The sequence below is a fragment of the Petromyzon marinus genome, chromosome 3 (genome assembly GCF_048934315.1).
Source record: "Petromyzon marinus isolate PM22_M1 ecotype Great Lakes invasive population chromosome 3, UKy_Petmar_22M1.pri1.0, whole genome shotgun sequence".
NCBI lineage: Eukaryota > Metazoa > Chordata > Hyperoartia > Petromyzontiformes > Petromyzontidae > Petromyzon > Petromyzon marinus.
Window position 1 is genome coordinate 27,675 of NC_133669.1, and position 19,780 is coordinate 47,454.

At 42.0% G+C, this 19,780-nt stretch overlaps 2 protein-coding genes across 3 annotated transcripts in view; one reads left to right on the top strand and one right to left on the bottom strand.

Moving 5' to 3' along the window:
- On the top strand, positions 1 to 11,223 carry C3H20orf202 (chromosome 3 C20orf202 homolog). Its single transcript, XM_076071969.1, has 2 exons — positions 1 to 424; positions 8,373 to 11,223. The coding sequence occupies exons 1-2, from the start codon at positions 281 to 283 to the stop codon at positions 8,580 to 8,582; spliced, it is 354 nt and encodes a 117-aa protein (XP_075928084.1). The 5' UTR covers positions 1 to 280; the 3' UTR covers positions 8,583 to 11,223.
- PSMF1 (proteasome inhibitor subunit 1) overlaps positions 10,202 to 19,780 on the bottom strand; it is an 11,047-nt gene continuing 1,468 nt past the window's right edge. Inside the window, exons 2-8 of one of the 2 annotated variants that reach the window (XM_032969028.2) lie at positions 19,609 to 19,764; positions 16,390 to 16,536; positions 15,986 to 16,068; positions 14,427 to 14,624; positions 12,891 to 12,944; positions 12,341 to 12,475; positions 10,202 to 10,506 (exon numbers count right to left, since the gene is read on the bottom strand). In XM_032969028.2, coding sequence (XP_032824919.1) covers positions 10,455 to 10,506; positions 12,341 to 12,475; positions 12,891 to 12,944; positions 14,427 to 14,624; positions 15,986 to 16,068; positions 16,390 to 16,536; positions 19,609 to 19,737 — 798 coding nt within the window. In that variant the 5' untranslated portion in view covers positions 19,738 to 19,764 and the 3' untranslated portion in view covers positions 10,202 to 10,454. The remainder of the gene's footprint in view (positions 10,507 to 12,340; positions 12,476 to 12,890; positions 12,945 to 14,426; positions 14,625 to 15,985; positions 16,069 to 16,389; positions 16,537 to 19,608; positions 19,765 to 19,780) is intronic. The other variant, XM_032969037.2, reaches the window with a different exon arrangement.

Here is a 19,780-nt window from a genome sequence, read left to right on the forward strand (position 1 = left end):
GCACACGACAAAGTGCAAAGGGTGCTTGGGCAGGCTTCTTCACAGCGCTGTGATTTCCCATCACATCACGGCGAGACCACGCATTTGACTGCCCTCCCTCTTCCCAGCCCTACCCCACGCTACCCCAGCACACACCCTCGCCTATAAATGCTCTGCTCAAACGCGCTCCACAGAAGATCATACGCGACACAGGCTGCAAAGCCGCAGTACGGACAAAACAACAACAACCAAGCAGTCCGCTTTGCTGAAACACGTTAAATAAATAATTACAAATTGATAAATGGAGGCTCTGTCGGCAGAAATTATGCAGGATCGGAGCGGGCAGTACGGGGGCTGCCCCCCGTGCTCTCCGGCCACCTTTTCCCAGAGGCGAGTTGGCAGAATGGACATCGGCAAGGCTCTGACACACCTGCGCAATGAGCTGGTGAGCGATGATGCCCTGTGCACACACCACGCAGTCATATGCTTCGTCAAGGTCTGCACAGACACATTCTCTAGCTAAATCGTTTATCAAAATGTAACTGGATGTTCGGAAGTACATTGGCAGAGGAACACATGGCTACGCAGGTTAATGATAGACCATGCAAACGGTTAAGAAAAAATGAATCTTGATTTGGCAGAACGCATGGCTGGAAGAGACGATGAACTATGGTCGAGATTAGCGATGGAGTGGCAGCCAATGAACGTAACGCGTCCAAAAGTTGTACAACCGAGGAGACGGAGCGATAAAATCAGTTAATGTGCCGCTACTGTCATTGAATGCATTTCAAGATCGTGAAAGGTGCCGGTGGATTAGGAGGCCTTTACCGGGCAGTGATTTGACCACGGCTATGATTATATTATTGACCCTTCTATTAGTTATTAGAAGGTAAATACTGCATGTTATCTTGAATTGTTAATGGGATGCAAATTACAATGTACATTTATTTTGTGGAGGACAACGAAAATTAGAATTCAGAATGTTAATTAGCTGTTTTTATTTTCTTTGACTTTCATTTGTGTATTCTTCGATGTGTTTGTCCCACTCATGTGGGGTGTTCCGCTGCCTTTGCCAACCTTTTCCATGCTGCCCTGTCCTGCGCCATCTCTTTCCACTGCTCGGGCTACTATGTCCGATCGCACCACATCGCCCCCCCCACCTCTGCCTTCCTCTTGATCTATTTCCTTGCACTTGCATAACTTGCACCTTCTGACCCAAGGGATTTTCCTGTTGTCTCTCCACATGACCGAACCACACCCACAGCCTTTTCTCTCTCATCCTCTCTGTGATTTCTACCACCTTGAGTCTTCCTCTCACTTCATTTCTCACCCTGTCCTTCTTTGTTAAACCCAACATCCACCGCAACATCCTCATCTCTGTGACTGCAATAGCTTGGTCCTCCCTCCTTTTTGTGCCCCAGCACTTGGCCCCATACAACAGCACTGGCCTCACCAACGTCTTGTACACTTTTCTCTTCAAACAAACTGGGGGACCCTCTTATCGCACACCAATCACACCAGTCATCTCTCCTTCTAGTGATCCATCAGTACACATCGTTGCACCCAGGTACTTAACTGGTCACTTCCAATATGCAATCATCCTCCTGCATTGTCCACTGAAATTTGCCACCATGTCCTCCGTCTTTTTTGTTATTAGTTCATTAACTTCCCTTGTTTAAAATGCATTTTGTAAAACCTATGTAAAATATGGTACTATAATACAGGAATGTGTCACATGACATAGTGTTCAAAAAGCGGCAGTAAGTCTGCAACCTGCACCTCCGATTAGCACAGTGCGAAAGAAGTTCAACAAACATACTGTACATGCTTATCAATTTGCTACAACTACTACGACGATTACTCTTCCCGTGAACTTCACTCATTGATTCCTACACCAATTTTGAGGACTCTCTACCACACTACGGTAATCATTTAGTCCCAGCCATATTGTGTTCAACCAGCATACTGCAAGTCACAAAACACTCACAATTTCGTAGGTTACAACACTTAAATTTATGCTTCCCTCAAATTGCTCCACTTAGGAATCCCCTCCTGGTGTCTATTTTCCAAAGTTCTTGTAATCTCACTCAATAAAAAACATGTCAACTCATTCAACAACTTTGATATTGCTGTTTGTTGCTGGCCCCTTGACGTTTTAGGCGTGTACTCAGCAAATTGGGTAAATACAATCTCACGTGGTGTGTCTAGAAGCTCATTTTCCTGAAAACCATTGCGGGTGTGTGCGTGGTGACCTCTCTCTCTGGCGTGCCCTGTGGCCATGGCGATTGAAGCTGTTATGTGTGTTTTGTGGCACTGAACTCACTGACGCAACCCTTTTCAACAAAAAGGATTGGGGCAAAAGTAATGAAAGCATTTATCACAAGCACAATCCAGTGCTTTTGTTGCTAAATGCTAATGAATGGCCACACGTGGATAACGTTTTATGACCTTGTTTGTGTTATCCTTTATAGCCATTTAATCAATCGACAACGTTTTGAATGTAACATTACTTGTATGTTGAACTTCTTTCGCACCGTAGGTATCCAATCGTGATAATCGGATGTTATTAAATTACCAAACCCAACTTCTTGCCATTGGTTACAGTTGCGCTAGTGGTGTGGTTTCTAAGCAACAATGACTCGCACATCTATCAGTGACAACTGGCAGCACTGGAATCCAAGTTTAGGTCATTGCGACTGGAAACATTTGTCTGGCGAATTCAGCACATCATCCATAATATAGCTTTTTTTGGGTTAGATAAAAAATATATATAAATGTGTCGTTAAACCCACCACCACCCGACGCAGCCAATTAGTAAGGGTTGTCACGTAAACAGAATATGCCAATTCGTTACTCGTACAGCACACCGGTGTGTTGGAGAGCAAATCCACAACATTTACAATCTTGAGTACGTTTCGCCTTTTATATTTATAAAATACATTTATATTTAAGCGATTTATATTTTTATATTTACACGCTCTAACCCAACAAAAACCTATATTATGGATATTGGTAAGCTCAGTACGTAATGTTTCACAAAATCTAAAACCAGCTATTAATACAAGTTGGCTTAGGCAGGACAATGGGTCAAGAATAATTAACACTATGTAACACGATTTTTGTTTCTGGGTAGTAAGTGTTATTTTCTAATTGCTTATGCTTCAAAAGTATGTAAAATGGCTATTATTCCCCACAAACTTTGCTTTTGTGACCAGGACTTTATGTGAAGGGATGACACAAATGCACACCACGTTTTCTCATTGAAAATGGGTAAATTTTAAAATATCACTGTCCTGGTCACAAAAGCAAAGTTCGTGGGGAATAATAACCATTTTCTGTACTTTTGAGGCATACGCAATTAGGAAATAACACTTACTACCCAGGGACAAAAAATATATAACAAAAAATATATAATTATATATATATATAATTATATATTTACTGGGTAGTAAGTAACAAAAAATAATATATTTTGTTACACGGTGTTATTAATGGAGTGGATTATTAACTTTGCTTTTGTATCCTGGTCACATAAGCAATTAGAAAATAACACTTTTGTTACAGTGTAATGGAGTGACAGTCAAGGAGTGTAACGTGTCCAAGATGACGAAGGAAATGGAGCAACAAATGCAGTTCAGGTGTTAGATGGATTGTTGCATCGCAAGCTTGTGAGAGGTGGCAGCGGCTTTGGGAGAACTCCATCCAGCAGTAGACTGACCATGGGTGATGATGAATGTTTAAAAAAACATTGTTGTTGCACAAGTTCAGTCTTCCAGAAAAAAACTAAATCTTTACCAGTGACAAATTAAATAATTGTACCATTGTGTTTCCCATATTTTACTACTGTACTTAAATCCTGCTCACTGTAGTTTAAAAAAACAGCTTACGTAGAGAAATCTTAATTCACATGTTGTAACACGTAGGCTTTCGCGATGAATATCAATAAAAGAGGTTTTTTGGGGGTAATAGATCGCATAAATATATAAATGTGTAGTTCAACCCGCCGACACAGCCAACTAGTAAGGATTGTCACGTAAACAGAACATGCCAATTCATCACTAGTACAGCACAACGGTATGTTGATGACGCTAGTTGTAATTACTGGTGAAACGTCGTACTCAGTTTGTAAATGTTGTGGCTTGGCTCTCCAACACACCGGTGTGCTGTACTAGTGACGAATTGGCATGTTCTGTTTACGTGACAACCCTTACTAGTTGTCTGTGTCGGGTGGTGGAGAGTTTAAGGACACATTTATATATTTACGCGATCTAACCCCCAAAAAAACCTCTTATGAATCACATGTTGTACTCATCAGGAATACATTTTCAATTTAAGATGAATAAAAAATATAAAAAGCAAGGAATACACAGTCATAAGGCATTGCAAGCATTTGGATACACACTACTATGTACCAAGTGACCACCGATATTTAATGCAACAATCTCTGTGTACATATGTAGTGACATAGAATTGGTCACTAAGTAGCATAGCGCTAGCTGCTGGCAGGAAAGGGATCTGCAGCTTGAAGCGGCCCTCACTGACAGCAGGCCACGTGATAGACCCGAGAGGGATCTCGGGGAAAGGTTACGGAAGGGACACGTCGGGAACCCGCTAGTAGGTTCTAGAAAGGGGGCGTGGCTAGGGCGGAGCGAGGCCACGCTGACAGTATAAGGGCCCCTGTAAGGGACCTCAGGTCTGTTGATCGTAAGTGGGACCCCGAGCAGGAGCTCGGGGCTGTCGTTTGGAGTAGGATCCCTGTCGTCGTTGCTGCTGAAGATTGCCACCATCGCCGCTGTCGTCTCGTGCCTTCGTCGCTGTCGTCTCCACTTGATAATTGCGCTGCTAGACGTAGTTGGCTGTCTCGGTTCAGCGCCGTCAGTGTCAGACGGCTAGCCTTGTGTGTAGGCTAGTAACCAGTGTAGAGTTGCGTATAAGTGAGAAACAGAGAGTGTGTAACAGTGTTGAGTGTGTATTGTATAAAGTGTACAAAGTGTGCTCGGTGTTTAATTAAATAATTGTCTCCAAGTCAGTCACTACACATATTTAGCATGCATTTCATATATGGCTATATTGAAATTGTAAATCTTCAGCATACCAATAAATGTTAAGTAGCTGATACCATCTCCAGCCACAGCTGCATCACTACCCAGTGACCATGCTCCTGCTGCTTGCTTGTGTAATGAGCGACTTCCGCGACACGTCGTGTAGATGGTACTTTTTTTATTTCTCACAAGGGCACAACACAGGCCAACCTTATCCGTCTCACTCTTGAGTAAAATACTTACAGTGAAGGAAAAAAGTATTTGATCCCCTGCTGATTTTGTACGTTTGCCCACTGACAAATAAATGATCAGTCATTAATTTTAATGGTAGGTTTATTTGAACAGTGAGAGACAGAATAACAACAAAAAAATCCAGAAAAACGCATGTCAAAAATTTTATAAATTGATTTGCATTTTAATGAGGGAAATAAGTATTTGACCTCCTCTCAATCAAACAGATTTCTGGCTCCCAGGTGTCTTTTATACAGGTAACGAGCTGAGATTAGGAGCACACTCTTAAAGGGAGTGCTCCTAATCTCAGCTTGTTAACTGTATAAAAGACACCTGTCCACAGAAGCAATCAATCAATCAGATTCCAAACTCTCCACCATGGCCAAGACCAAACAGCTCTCCAAGGATGTCAGGGACAAGATTGTAGACCTACACAAAGTTGGAATGGGCTACAAGACCATTGCCAAGCAGCTTGGTGAGGTGACAACAGGACCAATTCTTCGACCACATCAATTCCATACACCCAGCCATCAGATTTACCATGCAAGTCGAAAAAGATGGCAAGCTACCTTTTTTGGATGTCCTAATTAAAAAGAGACCTGATGGTTCAATCGGCCTGGGGCTCCATGCAAGATCTCACCTCGTGGAGTTGCAATGATCATGAGAACGGTAAGTAATCAGCCCAGAACTACACAGGAGGATCTTGTCAATGATCTCAAGGCAGCTGGGACCATAGTCACCAAGAAAACAATTTGTAACACACTATGCCGTGAAGGACTAAAATCCTGCAGCGCCCGCAAGGTCCCCCTGCTCAAGAAAGCACATACATGCCCGTCTGAAGTTTGCCAATGAACATCTGAATGATTCAGAGGACAACTGGGTGAAAGTGTTGTGGTCAGATGAGACCAAAATTGAGCTCTTTGGCATCAACTCAACTCGCCGTGTTTGGAGGAGGAATGCTGCCTATGACCTCAAGAACACCATCCCCACCGTCAAACATGGAGGTGGAAACACTATGCTTTGGGGGTGTTTTTCTGCTAAGGGGACAGGACAACAACACCGCATCAAAGGGACGATGGACGGGGCCATGTACCGTCAAATCTTGGGTGAGAACCTCCTTCCCTCAGCCAGGGCATTGAAAATGGGTCGTGGATGGGTATTCCCGCATGACAATGACCCAAAACACACGGCCAAGGCAACAAAGGAATGGCTCAAGAAGAAGCACATTAAGGTCCTGGAGTGGCCTAGCCAGTCTCCAGACCTTAATCCCATAGAAAATCTGTGGAGGGAGCTGAAGGTTCGAGTTGCCAAACGTCAGCCTCGAAACCTTAATGACTTGGAGAAGATCTGCAAAAAGGAGTGGGACAAAATCCCTCCTGAGATGTGTGCAAACCTGGTGGCCAACTACAAGAAACGTCTGACCTCTGCGATTGCTCACAAGGGTTTTGCCACCAAGTACTAAGTCATGTTTTTCAGAGGGGTCAAATACTTATTTCCCTCATTAAAATGCAAATCAATTTATAACATTTTTGACATGCGTTTTTCTGGATTTTTTTGTTATTCTGTCTCTCACTGTTCAAATAAACCTACCATTAAAATGATACACTGATCATTTCTTTGTCCGTGGGCAAACGTACAAAATCAGCAGGGGATCAAATACTTTTTTCCCTCACTGTAGATATTAACGTCTCTATTAGCGAGACACAGCCGATCACTCGGCGTGGTCCCACCGCTCTCACTCGGCTACACCACTGGTTGACAGCATGACGAGGATGGCGATGGAAACCCCGCAGATCTTCCACGTGGCCGGATGGGCGAGAGAGATGGCGGCGAGCAGCGACGAAGTCCGGACCCAAGAATCCACACCCGAACCCCGAGCCCCGGTCCGCCCGCGCTATCTCCCCATGCCCGGAGCATCTCGGCCAACCTCGCCTATTACCTCTGCGCCAGATACCTCTCCCTTTCCGATTGGATGTTATCTTAGCGGTGCCCGTACCCGTGCTTCCCTTTCCCAGTCAGCAGGTGTCATGTCATTACACCTGTAAAATAATGGAGGCTTCAAAGCTATACCTTTTAATCAAGCAGGTACCTCAGTGTTGTCAGGTTATGGGTCCCCACCAACAACATATTCACTGTAGCCACAAAGCTATACACAAGTGAGTTATTCGTAATGAGGAAATTAAACTAAGGTTTAAAAGTGACTCAATGTAATATTATTTACCTAACATGCAATGGCCATCACAACAAGCAGCCCTTGTGGGCATGGGGATACAGTTGTTGGATGCTTGTGTAAATCCATGCATGATTTAGTGATTTTTGTTATTCTTGTCCTCTGTGGGGATACCATTATTTTAAAAGGTCAAAATAAACGTAAAATTCCATTATGAAACATTGCTGTCACTTTGTAACTATATATCAAATTAATAAAGCACTTCAACAGGCTCTTACTAAAGTCGCAACCAAACCAAATTGGTTTTAATAATTTAAAACGGTTCAGGGCAACCGAACACATGCAGCTTAGGTGTATATTTTATTTATTACATTTATTTACTTCAGAAATTTTCTAATTTTGTGATCTGGTGTGTAATTTTTCAAATTTGTCATGAGATCTTTAACATCGACTGTGAAGCATGCGGTGCATCGTATTGAATGGTCAATATGCACACAGCATTACCTAGGGCAGCCTGTATTTAGAATCAATAATGGGCGTTTTTAGATACCGTCATTCATCTAAACTGCACTGCGCAATCCGCAAACATGGAGATGCCGATATAGTAAGAGGTCTGCAGCCAATTAATGAGTGGAAGAACACGGGAGCACCCGTAGAAAACTTATGTGTGCGTCGGTGCAACAATATCCCATACGAGCTTGGGCACCAGCACCTTGACGCTCATGGGAAAGGGAGTTTCAAGTCATTTGTGATCCACCAACTCTCCCCTCCACTGCTGGATTACAGGCGTGCGCCGCCACCATCACCTGGCGAAACATAACAAGCAGCAAATGTGCAACCGCTGGGCCATGCCACTCCACCACGTATCTAAACGAGTTGTCTTTTGGAATGCATTTTCCTGTATACAGAGGTCCATGTGATCCAACGTGGTGCATTTGCTCGAATTGTAGGTGGAGTTGCGTCTGCAGGACAAGGCGCTTCTGCAACAGCTGCGGGAACTTCACCTGGGCCTACAGGAGCTGCGTCTTGGTGAGGACAACGGCAGCGAAAGTGGTGGCAGCCAAAGCGACATCTCCTACGCCTCATCTTTTGGGGACGGCGAACCCATCCCATGGCCTGGCTTCCCACGCGCACGCAGCCGTCGCAACTCCATGCCCTAATTTTAATGGCAAGCCCTGTACAAAACGCACCCTCGCGTGGCAAACTCCTGACAAATCACTGAGGTCAAGCTCGCTGCTAAATAGTCATTAAGCATGTGACAAAACACAATGAAATTGATCATGACATTTACACCGTTAGTGTAATTTTTAAACATGTTTATAACATCAGTCTTGATAACGAGACATTTTATAGATATGTTATCAGTTGTATCTCTTAACATGCAACAAGTTGCCTATCTGAAGGAAATACTTTGAAGAGCAAATACCTTTGGCATGAAAGAATATATCCACATGGTCCAAAGTGGGGAAAAATGCAAATATTAAGATGTTTCCACAACTGCTATGTAAAAGTGAAGACGGCTAATTTAATTGCACAAATGTATGGATAATTGTTCTTTGGTTTCTGCTCCATAATCAACTTGACTTTGGCTTTGCCAAATTTCAACTTTTCATTCTTTTGTAAGCACAAATGCATTTCCCAATATATTTGTTAAATTGGATTTTAACATGTTATATTCCATTTACCAGTATGGGGACAGAGTAGGTTAAACATGAACATGCCTGAACTATTCAAGTGCAGATTTGGTTCAATTAGAAGCACTGATGTTTGGAAGTTTCTGATATGGCAATGAAGTTGTTGTCTCACGATGACCTGACCTTAAATTTGCGCGTTGGCTGACATGACCATTTCTGAAACATAAGACAATGTGTGGTAATATTTTGACACAAATACCAAACACGCTTGGGTTAAGTTTAGGACTTACAAATTGGATGCTGTACAGTGGATAATACACCTAAAATATAAACATTCACAATGAGACAGCCCTATCCAATGACATGGCCAGGCTATGATTATCACTTGTAAAAACATACCGATAAACATATTTCTTTAAGAAAATGGAACTGTAAACCATAGCTCATTTGGAAAATATTTGATGTTTTTTTTTTTATCTAACAACAGATTGCCACTGTCAAATGTTTTACTCCAAAATTAGTAAAAATAAAATTATACACTGGAGAATGTTATGCATATGTTAACTTAGAGGCCACGTTTTTGTCTCTATTGAAAAGTCTCATGATAAATTAAGAGATTTACTTGAAATTAAGTGAACTTATTCCAGCATGCTTTCATCAATTTGGAAATAATTTATGGAAATGGCATAAATGAAACAAGAACTGGAGTAAAATATTTAATAAATGAATAATTTCTTACATATACCAGTTGTAGAAAAAATGTAAGTTTAATGATCCAGTAATGGCAAAATGTGACAATGGGTTTGTTGACCTGTTTATACCATGACAACATGCATTAATGTATGGCACTTTAAGATTTCACATTTTTTTTGTAATTTGTATAGTATTGTATTGGCTATATGACTTCATATTAAGTTATTGATATTGAATCTTGAATCATATACAGAGTATGACTACAAGTTATATAACTACCAAAACTAACTTTTAAGGTGCTTAGTTTAGTTCTACGAAACGTCAGTGAAGTCGTTCCTTGTTGAGTGTCAAATGCATTTAGATGCACTGTATTTAAATGTTGTAATGTAACGCAATACAAAGGTAGGCATATGGAACAAGTGTGACTGCAAAGAACATGGACTGGACAGAAATAGCATGAGACCATATATCTTTACTATTTTACGTTGGGATAAGCACTTACACCAATAGCAAATAATTATCAAGCAACGAAAAATATGAACTAAAGTACAATTTGATTGAACAAATTCGACATTTAAACAAGACTGCACATCTTTTTCTAGCATTAAGTGCTTTTCAGTTGCATGAAGTTTGTAAGATCAGATTGATCTAAAAGAGCACTGCAGTGTATTGCGTTTGCAGGTAATTCCAGATGTACACGTTGTGCTACATGAACATATCATCATAGTTGGGGGGAGGCAGGTGGTCTGGATCCGGCCTGAAAATAAAAACACAAAATATTACACATTATATTTTTCCCCATTCACAGCTACAAAGGCTGTTATCATGTAATTTGTAAACACGAAAGTGCTTATTTAAAAAGAGAATATATATCCAGAGGTGGAATGGGTTCAGCCATGGACCAAATTTAGTTAATTACAAACAGTAAGTTCGTAAAAGCTATGTGCCCCTGCTGTTCAAATATTTACTTTAGTCCATCTGCCAGCACTTAGCAGTGACCTAATGCTGGGGACATTGTGTTTTTTTAGAAACAGACCACTGCAGTTTCCACATCACACGTGCAGATCGTGGTTTAGAAATAAGGCCTCGCAAAACACCACCCATTTGGATGACAATTATAAGCACTGTACATATTATTAGGGTAAGATTGAGCAAAATACATAGCTGCACTTAAGAGCCACACTTACAGTTGCCCCATGCTCTCTACACATATAAAAGCAGCCAATGTGTTCTTATAACAAATAACATAGTGACCAAACTTGAGAAAGACTATATTGGTCTGCAATGAATATAACTAACAATACGATCGTAACAAGGAAGAGACTAGGGGATGTTTACAATTAAATATACTAAATTAGACTTAGCTGATGTCACTGTTTTAACCTGATCCTAGCATCCATCGGTAAAATGTTTACTCAAGCAAATGTGGACACAAATGTCGACACACATGCATTGTGCAAGATTAAAGTAACATGCAAAATAACATGAGTCTTTATTTGTTCTGTTTTGGATGTACACATATAAATGTGAATTAGTTTCACATGAATTGCATATTAAATACATGAGCACTTCACAAACTTGATATGCCTCTGATCAAATCACCTGTTATGTACCCAATCTTGTTAGGGCATAAAAGTTAAACAGGGTTGACCCTGGATAGTGCTTGCATTGGCAACCAGTATGTATAAACATGTGCTGTAGGCATCCTTAGGTTAGCATTATTTATTGGACAGTGAAGAAAAATCCATTGTTGTACTGTGCTATGCTCCAAGATCTATGTTCACCGTCTTCACCAACCTTCAGATCAGCATAGTGAAGAATAGACAAATAACTCCTACAACCTGCACAGCATGCGGAAGCCCTCATGCAGCAGTGGATTGAATATATGTACAAACCCTTCTGTACATTAATTTACAATCCCATAACATGATGTAAGAATGGGCATTCTCATGAAGCCTATGTCATGTCATCTATAAAACATAATTAACATTGTTTTTACATTTACTATTTATTATGCACCTCACATTGGAATATTGGGAAATGTCAAGTGGCTGCTTTCATGAGTACTTGATGGATGAGTTGATGAGACGTGAGCCAGCTAAAGTATGCATTGGCATGTGACATGATAACAATCTAAGTATATACGAAACCATGATTCTGCCGATACTATTATATGGATTAGAATATTTGAGTCTGAGGAAAGCAGATGAACAAAAGATGCAGACTGCAGGTATAAGTTGGTAGAGGGGAATCTTTGGATTCTCGGTGTCCCAAAATAAGAAATGAAGATAATAAAATGATAAGCACAAGGAAAAACAACAGATCCAAGAAATGAGACAAATGGTTTGGACATGTCTCAAGAATGGATCCTGACAGAATACCAAACATGGTGATGTACATCAGAATATACAAGGATTGAACAATATAGGCAGTCAGAATGTCTTGGCTTGATATTAGGAAAGGAGATATAGAACAGAGGGCATTGTCAAGAATAAAGTTGTGAAATTGGCAGACAATAGAGCACAATATAGTTACTTCATACAGAACAATGTCACAATTGAGCAGATGGACAGGACCTGAAGAAAACTCACCCGCCGTGGGTGCCATAGGGACCGATGGGGTCAAACCGAGCGCCGGGAGGCACAGAGCCCAGGGGTAGCTGACCAGGAAACCGAGGTCTGGGACCACGGTGCCTGGGGTCCATCAACATTCCACCTTGGCCACGTCTGCATTAAAAAGCACAGGGCAAGTTTACAAAAAAGTGCAAGCAAAAATGTTCCACCACTTATGTTCCGACAAAACAAATACATGTGTCAGCCAATGACCTTTTTTAATTTGTATACAATTCATTTAGTTTTTGCTCTTAGTTCTCCACCTCTAAACAACGTTTTTTTTATGTTCAACGCATAGGCCTTCATGACCAATATCCATAATACAGGTTTTTTTGGGTTAGATCACGTACATTCTTTTGCATATATAGAAAGCCAAGCATGTCTTGTTACCTACTGGAATAGTGTACGTATGTTGAACTTCTTTTTCACCGTATGTAGCCAACCGTGCTAATCGGAGGTGCGAATGAACTAGTCATCGAATCAGAAAATCAGTAATCAAAACAAAACACTTTCTGGCTAAGCATCTTACCCAAATGGGTCCAGGTCAGCTCCACCTACTGTAAATGGGTTCACAGGATCTGACCTGCAAAAAGCACACAATTAGTAGATAGCTATTTTTTCATGGGAAAAGATTACCATTGGTCAACAAGCTATGTGTTACACATAGACATGACATTAACTTGCTAATCCCCCTAATCTCCCTGCCTAATCTCTCCCATCAACATAGTGCTAATCTCCCATTAACACCGCTGTGGTTCACATATGCGACGATACTCTTATGCGGTGATGGAAGTTCATTTCATGCTAATCTCTCTCCCTAATCTCCCCCATTAACACAACTGACGTGCTTGCGTCCAGGGATGAAATTCCTTTCCAGCTCAGACCCCGCTTGCTTGACCATCGCCATATAAATAACCTCTTGTTGTAACAGCTCTCTCGCTGGTTCAGCAGTTCCACTGCTGGATTATTTTTTCCGCCTGAGGACGACCGCTTGTGTTGCGATCGAAACGTCGTGATATATTTTTTTATATTCTTAGCTCTTTCGGTAAAGTCACGTTGAAGGGAAACAATAAAATAATAAAATATATATAAAACAATAAAAATTCTCACGTTTCGACCATAACACAAACGGTCGTCATCAGGTGTGTCGGTTTGCATATATTTTTTTTTAAACGGTGTATTTATTTATAAAAACGTCAGCGCCACGCGCAGCGATTTGGCAGTTTATTTAGAAGGACGAGTCCATCTATGTTCTGAAAAGAGGAGGGGGGAGACGAAAAATGAATGTATGCTGTCTGAAAGCCACTGTAAGCGTGAACAATCAAATAAGACCTGAAATGGTTAATCAAATCTTTCCAATGATTGCTAAGCCAGAATCCATCTTCTCGGTTGAAATTGTCTCTGTGCTTGTATATGTGGATAGCCTCATGAACGAATCTCTCATGGTAGCCAGATGGCTTACAAAGAACCTCTGTCTTGGAAAAGTCAATGTCATGTGAGCCTACTGAATTATAACAATGATCTGCCACGGCCGAGGTGTTGGTCCTACCGTGTTTAAGGTCTGCTTTGTGTTCAACCGAGAAGATGGATTCTGGCTTAGCAATAATTGGAAAGATTTGATTAACCATTTCAGGTCTTAATTGATTGTTCACGCTTACAGTGGCTTTCAGACAGCATACATTCATTTTTCGTCTCCCCCCTCCTCTTTTCAGAACATAGATGGACTCGTCCTTCTAAATAAATTGCCAAATCGCTGCGTGTGGTGCTGACGTTTTTTATAAATACACCGTTTAAAAATAAATAAATGTATGCAAACCGACACACCTGATGACGACCGTTTGTGTTATGGTCGAAACGTCGTGAGAATTTTTATTGTTTTATATATATTTTATTATTTTATTGTTTCCCTTCAACGTGACTTTACCGAAAGAGCTAAGAATATGAATTACTGCAGTCACGAAAGCTTTAAATCAAAAATATTATTTTTTGTTTCATTTTATTTTTCTACCTACGTGACTTTACCGAAAGAACCAAAGAGTATTGTATCATGGTAATAAGCACTGACCAGTCAGGTTGTCTTGGTGGCCGGAAGCCATGTGGAAGGTTCTTTGGAGGTCCGTAATCTCTGAGGGGGTCAATGCGACTGCCCTCCTGCTGTGAACTTGAGGCTTTGGCCTGTTGCCGCCTCTGCTCTCTTCCTCCCAGTGGCTCCACAAGTTCTCTGGCCACCAAGTTGCGGAGACCATCTTGATTTTTGAAAACTCTGGATGTTATAAAAAACAGCAAGTTTCTGAAGTTTCAAGCGCATTGTTTAACCCGGTAAGGACCCAAGAGACAATGGATAGTGTCATTTGCAAGTGACTTGGGTCACCAAAATAACAAAAGCAATAACATAAAACAAAGGTACACCAAAACATTAAAAGGAATTCAGAGAAAAACCCACCAAATAGAAATTAGAGCAAAACTACCCAATTACAAAAGAGAAACTGCACAAACATGAATTAATTTAAGTTGCATATATTTCCTGTGATGAAAGTTGGTTAAGACAAATTACTTTAAAACTGTCCATGGAAAATGAAGTTACACAAATTTAAACATGGATTTAGGGAGATTGCATATGCATGTAAACAGGCAAGGATAGGTGTCAATACAATGCAAATGAATGCGAAGGGTGTTTTGGCAATAATGCATACATGTGTAGTGAGTTCAACTGAGTCACAGACATACTCTTTGGAGACAACACATTTATTGATACCAACAAAAAGGGGTAACTGCCCCTTTACCAGATAACAACCTATGGTGGTGGACCACCAGGCTAACTACACTAATTACACTGGGAGTAGCTACAACGGACAGGACCCCGGCTTGGGTCCAGGTCCACATGTTGGCGACTCTTCTCGGATGTAGAACGTAGAAGGCAGATCTTCAGGATAACAACAGCAACGCTGAACCCCGGTCCCTCTGGGGACCAGGTTTATATCCTCACTGGTCGTGGCTGGCCCCGCCATTGGCCAGTACCACCTTCTCGAATCCTTTAGCAGGATCTCGCCCGACATGTGACCACCCCTAGCCCCCGCTTGGGGCCCCTGTGTAGACTTTACCCGTCACGTGCCTTCCTGGGTCAACCAGAGTGCCATGGCCTACATTAACCCCATTCATGGCCGGCACCCTCACACCCCCTCCTGTAGGGGACAGCACTGCACACCGAGCGTGGTGCCACTCAGCGCTCTCTGTAAGCGCTCACCGAGCCCCTGTAGGGCTGGTACTACACCCACATGTACAGGGTGTCCGTGATGTGAGTACATCGCACGCCGTACCTCATTAGAGCCGGCATTACCCACTGACATCCACGATGTCGCTACACACGTGATGTCCGTGATGTGAGTACATCGTACGCCGTGCCTCTCTATGGCTGGCACCACAGTGACATCCGCGATGTCACTACACATGTACCAATCCAGTGAAAACAAAGTAAATTTGTTAAATAATCAAGGAAAACACATACATGGAAGAAATTGCTTCAAATTGGACGATGTTTAAACATTACATATCGGTCATTGTACAACTCTTATTAACTTTTATTGCAGGATATTTTCAGGCACGAAATGCAGAACTGTTTGTTACCTTTCAAAATCTTGGAGATTGTCCTCATCAATGTACTCAGTCAGCTTCAATGTTAAATCAACTACCTGTTCAGTTTTTGTATCCTGCAAAAAGACAACAAAACACCTAAACAAAATATAAATCTATCCCATACAGAGAAGACCAATTGTATTGTAAAGAAATTTAAAAACATGCCAGGCTTGACAAAGACCACGCAATCCTTTAAAATTACTGTTTACTTGTTGCCAAATTGCGGCTTGCTAAAAATGTCTAGGAGTATTACAGAATGTCAGGGTACGTTTAGACAATAATTTTGTGGGTTTTTCACTGAAACATACATTGCTTACATTTTAGTTTTTAGTAAAAGCATTGTACTATAAATTACTCGATGAATAGAGCTGTACAAATGGGATGGAAGTACTTGCCATTAAATTGATAATAGCTTCACTCTCAATGGGGATGACCTTTAAAAGTAATGAGCGGTCATTAGACGCATATCTCAGTGTGTAAACATCTTTGACGTCATTCCATCCTTGTGGAAGCAATTCACTGTTCTTGTCACTTTCACCAGCCTGCAAAATGAAATCATGGAAATGTACTCACCACAAGCCATGACACCAGAACATTTATCATCTTGTTGTGCAACCAGAATATTCAACACGGTATATTATGAAGAACATATCAACCAGCCTCAGGAGCACTGTGATATGTGCATATATCCTATAATTCAGTCTGCCAAAACTGCTGAATAACAAAAGAAAAAAATTCAAGCGACACAAATGAGTAATGAGCATTGCAAATGATAACAGAGAAGTGTTTTTGAATCAAGACCAAGACGTCATCAAGGCCAAAGCCGTCGATTGCCACTGCACCTTGCCAATGCTTTTTATCCTCGGCCCTCATAGCATCCCACTATCTGCTTTTAGGTCTTCCCTTGGTCACCACTCGTTGAATAGCAGTGAAATAGTCTTAAGTAAAAAAACACATGAGGGTGGCTATTGCCAACCAACATTGGTCTCAAACTGTATGTCATTATTGCATCCAGGTGCGCTGGTGCAAAGTTACATACTTACAGGCTGTCACTACTTAAGAGAACCAGAAGAGGGAGACCCGAGCGCTGTGTTTTACCTAAAACAAACGAGGAATACATATTCTTGGTTCTTTCGGTAAAGTCGCAGTCACCCCCCAAACACATACCTGTGGATAACATTATTGCTCAGGTCGATGTAGCTCTTAAGGGTTTGGGACACATCGCTGCAGACGTGGCAAGATCTGAAATCACTGCAACCCTCAAAGGCGCTAAGATACCAGTCAGCAACATCAGTAAGGAGGAGCATTTTGAGTTATCTCAATTAAAAAAAGAGGGAAGATATCGTCATCCTCTCAGCCGTCAAGGGCAATGCCACAGTCATCATTGATAAAAAAAAACGTGTACAATAAAATTCAGGACCTACTTAATGATGGTAGCTATACACTAAAATTAAAAGAGATCCCACCAACTGTCTCGTTACAAAAACGAACAGTATCATCACTGATTCAGCTTCATTAATTGAACAGACCAAACGGGTTTCCTTAAAACCCTCTGCTGCTCGACCACCCAGACATATGGCCTACCAAAAATCCATAAAGAAGGTATACCCCTTTGTCCCATCGTCTACACCATTGGCTCACCCACCTACAAACTGGCCCGATATCTGAGACCTTGCAGCCATTCAATGGTCAGACCACCTCTTTTGTTCTTAACTCGGCTCACCTGGTATTGTCAATTAAAGACATCTCACTGTCCCCAGGTGATTTGCTCGTGAGTTTCGATGTAGTTTCTTTGTTCACCAAAGTTCCTGTGCCCAAAACCGCTGCAATAATTGATTATTTGGTCCAACAAGGATTGAATGCTGATGTACCAGCCCTGGTAAGACACTGCCTCACCAATACATACTTCACCTGGGGTGCAACATTCTACAAACAAACTGAAGGCACCCCAATGGGTTCTCCCTTATCTCCGGTTGTGGCCAACATTTTCATGGAAAAATGTGAGACGGACGTCATCCAGGCATCCACTCTAAGCCCATCCTTGTGGAAGAGGTACGTGGATGACACGTTTGTCATCCGGCCACATGGCCGAAAGGCTCTGAAACAATTTCTCAACCACATCAATTCTATACACCCAGCCATCAAATTCACCATGGAGGTAGAAAAGGATGGCATGCTACCTTTCTTGGATGTCCTAATAAAAAAGAGACTAGATGGCTCAATGAGCCATTTTGTTTACAGGAAATTAACCCATATTGATGCCTACCTAAAACCTGATTCCCACCACCATCCATCCCAGAAGAATTCCCTCATCAAAACGCTACACCATAGAGCTCAATGTATCTCCGACCATGAACACCTAACCAGTGAACTCAAAGACGTACACCAAGCTCTCATGGCGAATGGATATTTACTACACAATCCGCAAAGCCATCACCCCACCCATGAGGAAGGAGCCATCTGAAGATCCAATCAAAACCATCACCTTGCGTTACATAGCAGGGATAACCAAAAATATTTCCAAAATATTGAACAAACACAAGATCCAGATCCGATTTAACACAGTGCATAAAATTCGTAAACTGATCCCATCTGTGAAGGACAAGATTCCTGACATGCAATATCCCGGCGTCTACAAACTAAGCTGTATCTGTGGCAGGAGTCACATTGGGGAAATTAAATGACATGTCTCGGACCGTGTTCGTGAACATAAGGCAGATCTGAAACACGGCAGGACCAACACTTCTGCCGTGGCTGATCATTAATTTAATGCGGCTGGCTCACATGAAATGTATTTCTCTAAGATGATGGCACTTTGCAAGCCGACTGGCTATCAACAAAGATTCGTTCACGAAGCCATCCATTTACAGACACAATTTCAACCCAGACGACGGTTTTAAACTCAGCAATCATTGGAAAGATGTCATCAACCACTTTGGGTCATGACTTGATTTGTGTTTTCTTGTCAACCTCTACCGTCATCAGTGTGAATGGGTGTAGTGAGGTGGAATGCCCCCCCCCCCCCCAATCTCTACCTCCCTCTCTCCCCCTATCTCTACCCCCTCCCCCCATTGTCTAACACACTTGGACTGCGCCCTCACCTTCACCCCCCCCTCTCTCCCCCTGTCTCTGCCCCCTCCCTCCCCCCATTGTCTAACGCACTGGCTTTGCTTGTACTTCTGGTCCTTTGCTCCGACATTAGCGCTGGCTGCCCCGCCCATGCTGTTTACGCCGCACAGCTTTGCTCACTTTGAAAGCCCTTATAAGCAATTGCATTTGGAGGTTTGCCCCTCTTTTTTCTCCGCCTGATGAAGACCGCTTGTGTTGCGTTCGAAACGTCGTGGTTTTTGCTTGTATTTTTAATTTATTTTTTATTAAAATTTTATTTTGGTTTTTATTTTCTATCTACGTGACTTTACCGAAAGAACCAAGAATATGAATTCCTGCAGTCACGAAATATTTAAGTCAAAAAAAGGAATGAACAACTTCCGGTCCCCGAAAGACATCACTGGAGCCGTTATTAATTGTGATTACGCTGGTCATGAGTGCGGCGCTGTTACTGATGGGGGCGATAATGACAAGAGGAAAGGGGTTGGTTGGGAGGCGGTTTTCACCTGTTCGCCGAGCCCCCTGCACTTGTACCCAGCTGTGACCAGCTCCCAGTGCAGCAAGCAAAGCAGCGCGTCTGAGGGAGACGTCACGCTTCCTGCCGCGCCCTCGAACAGCAGCTCGAGCCCCGCCATCGAGAGGAATCTTGGGCCTCAAGTTGTCTTAGCAAGGCCACAG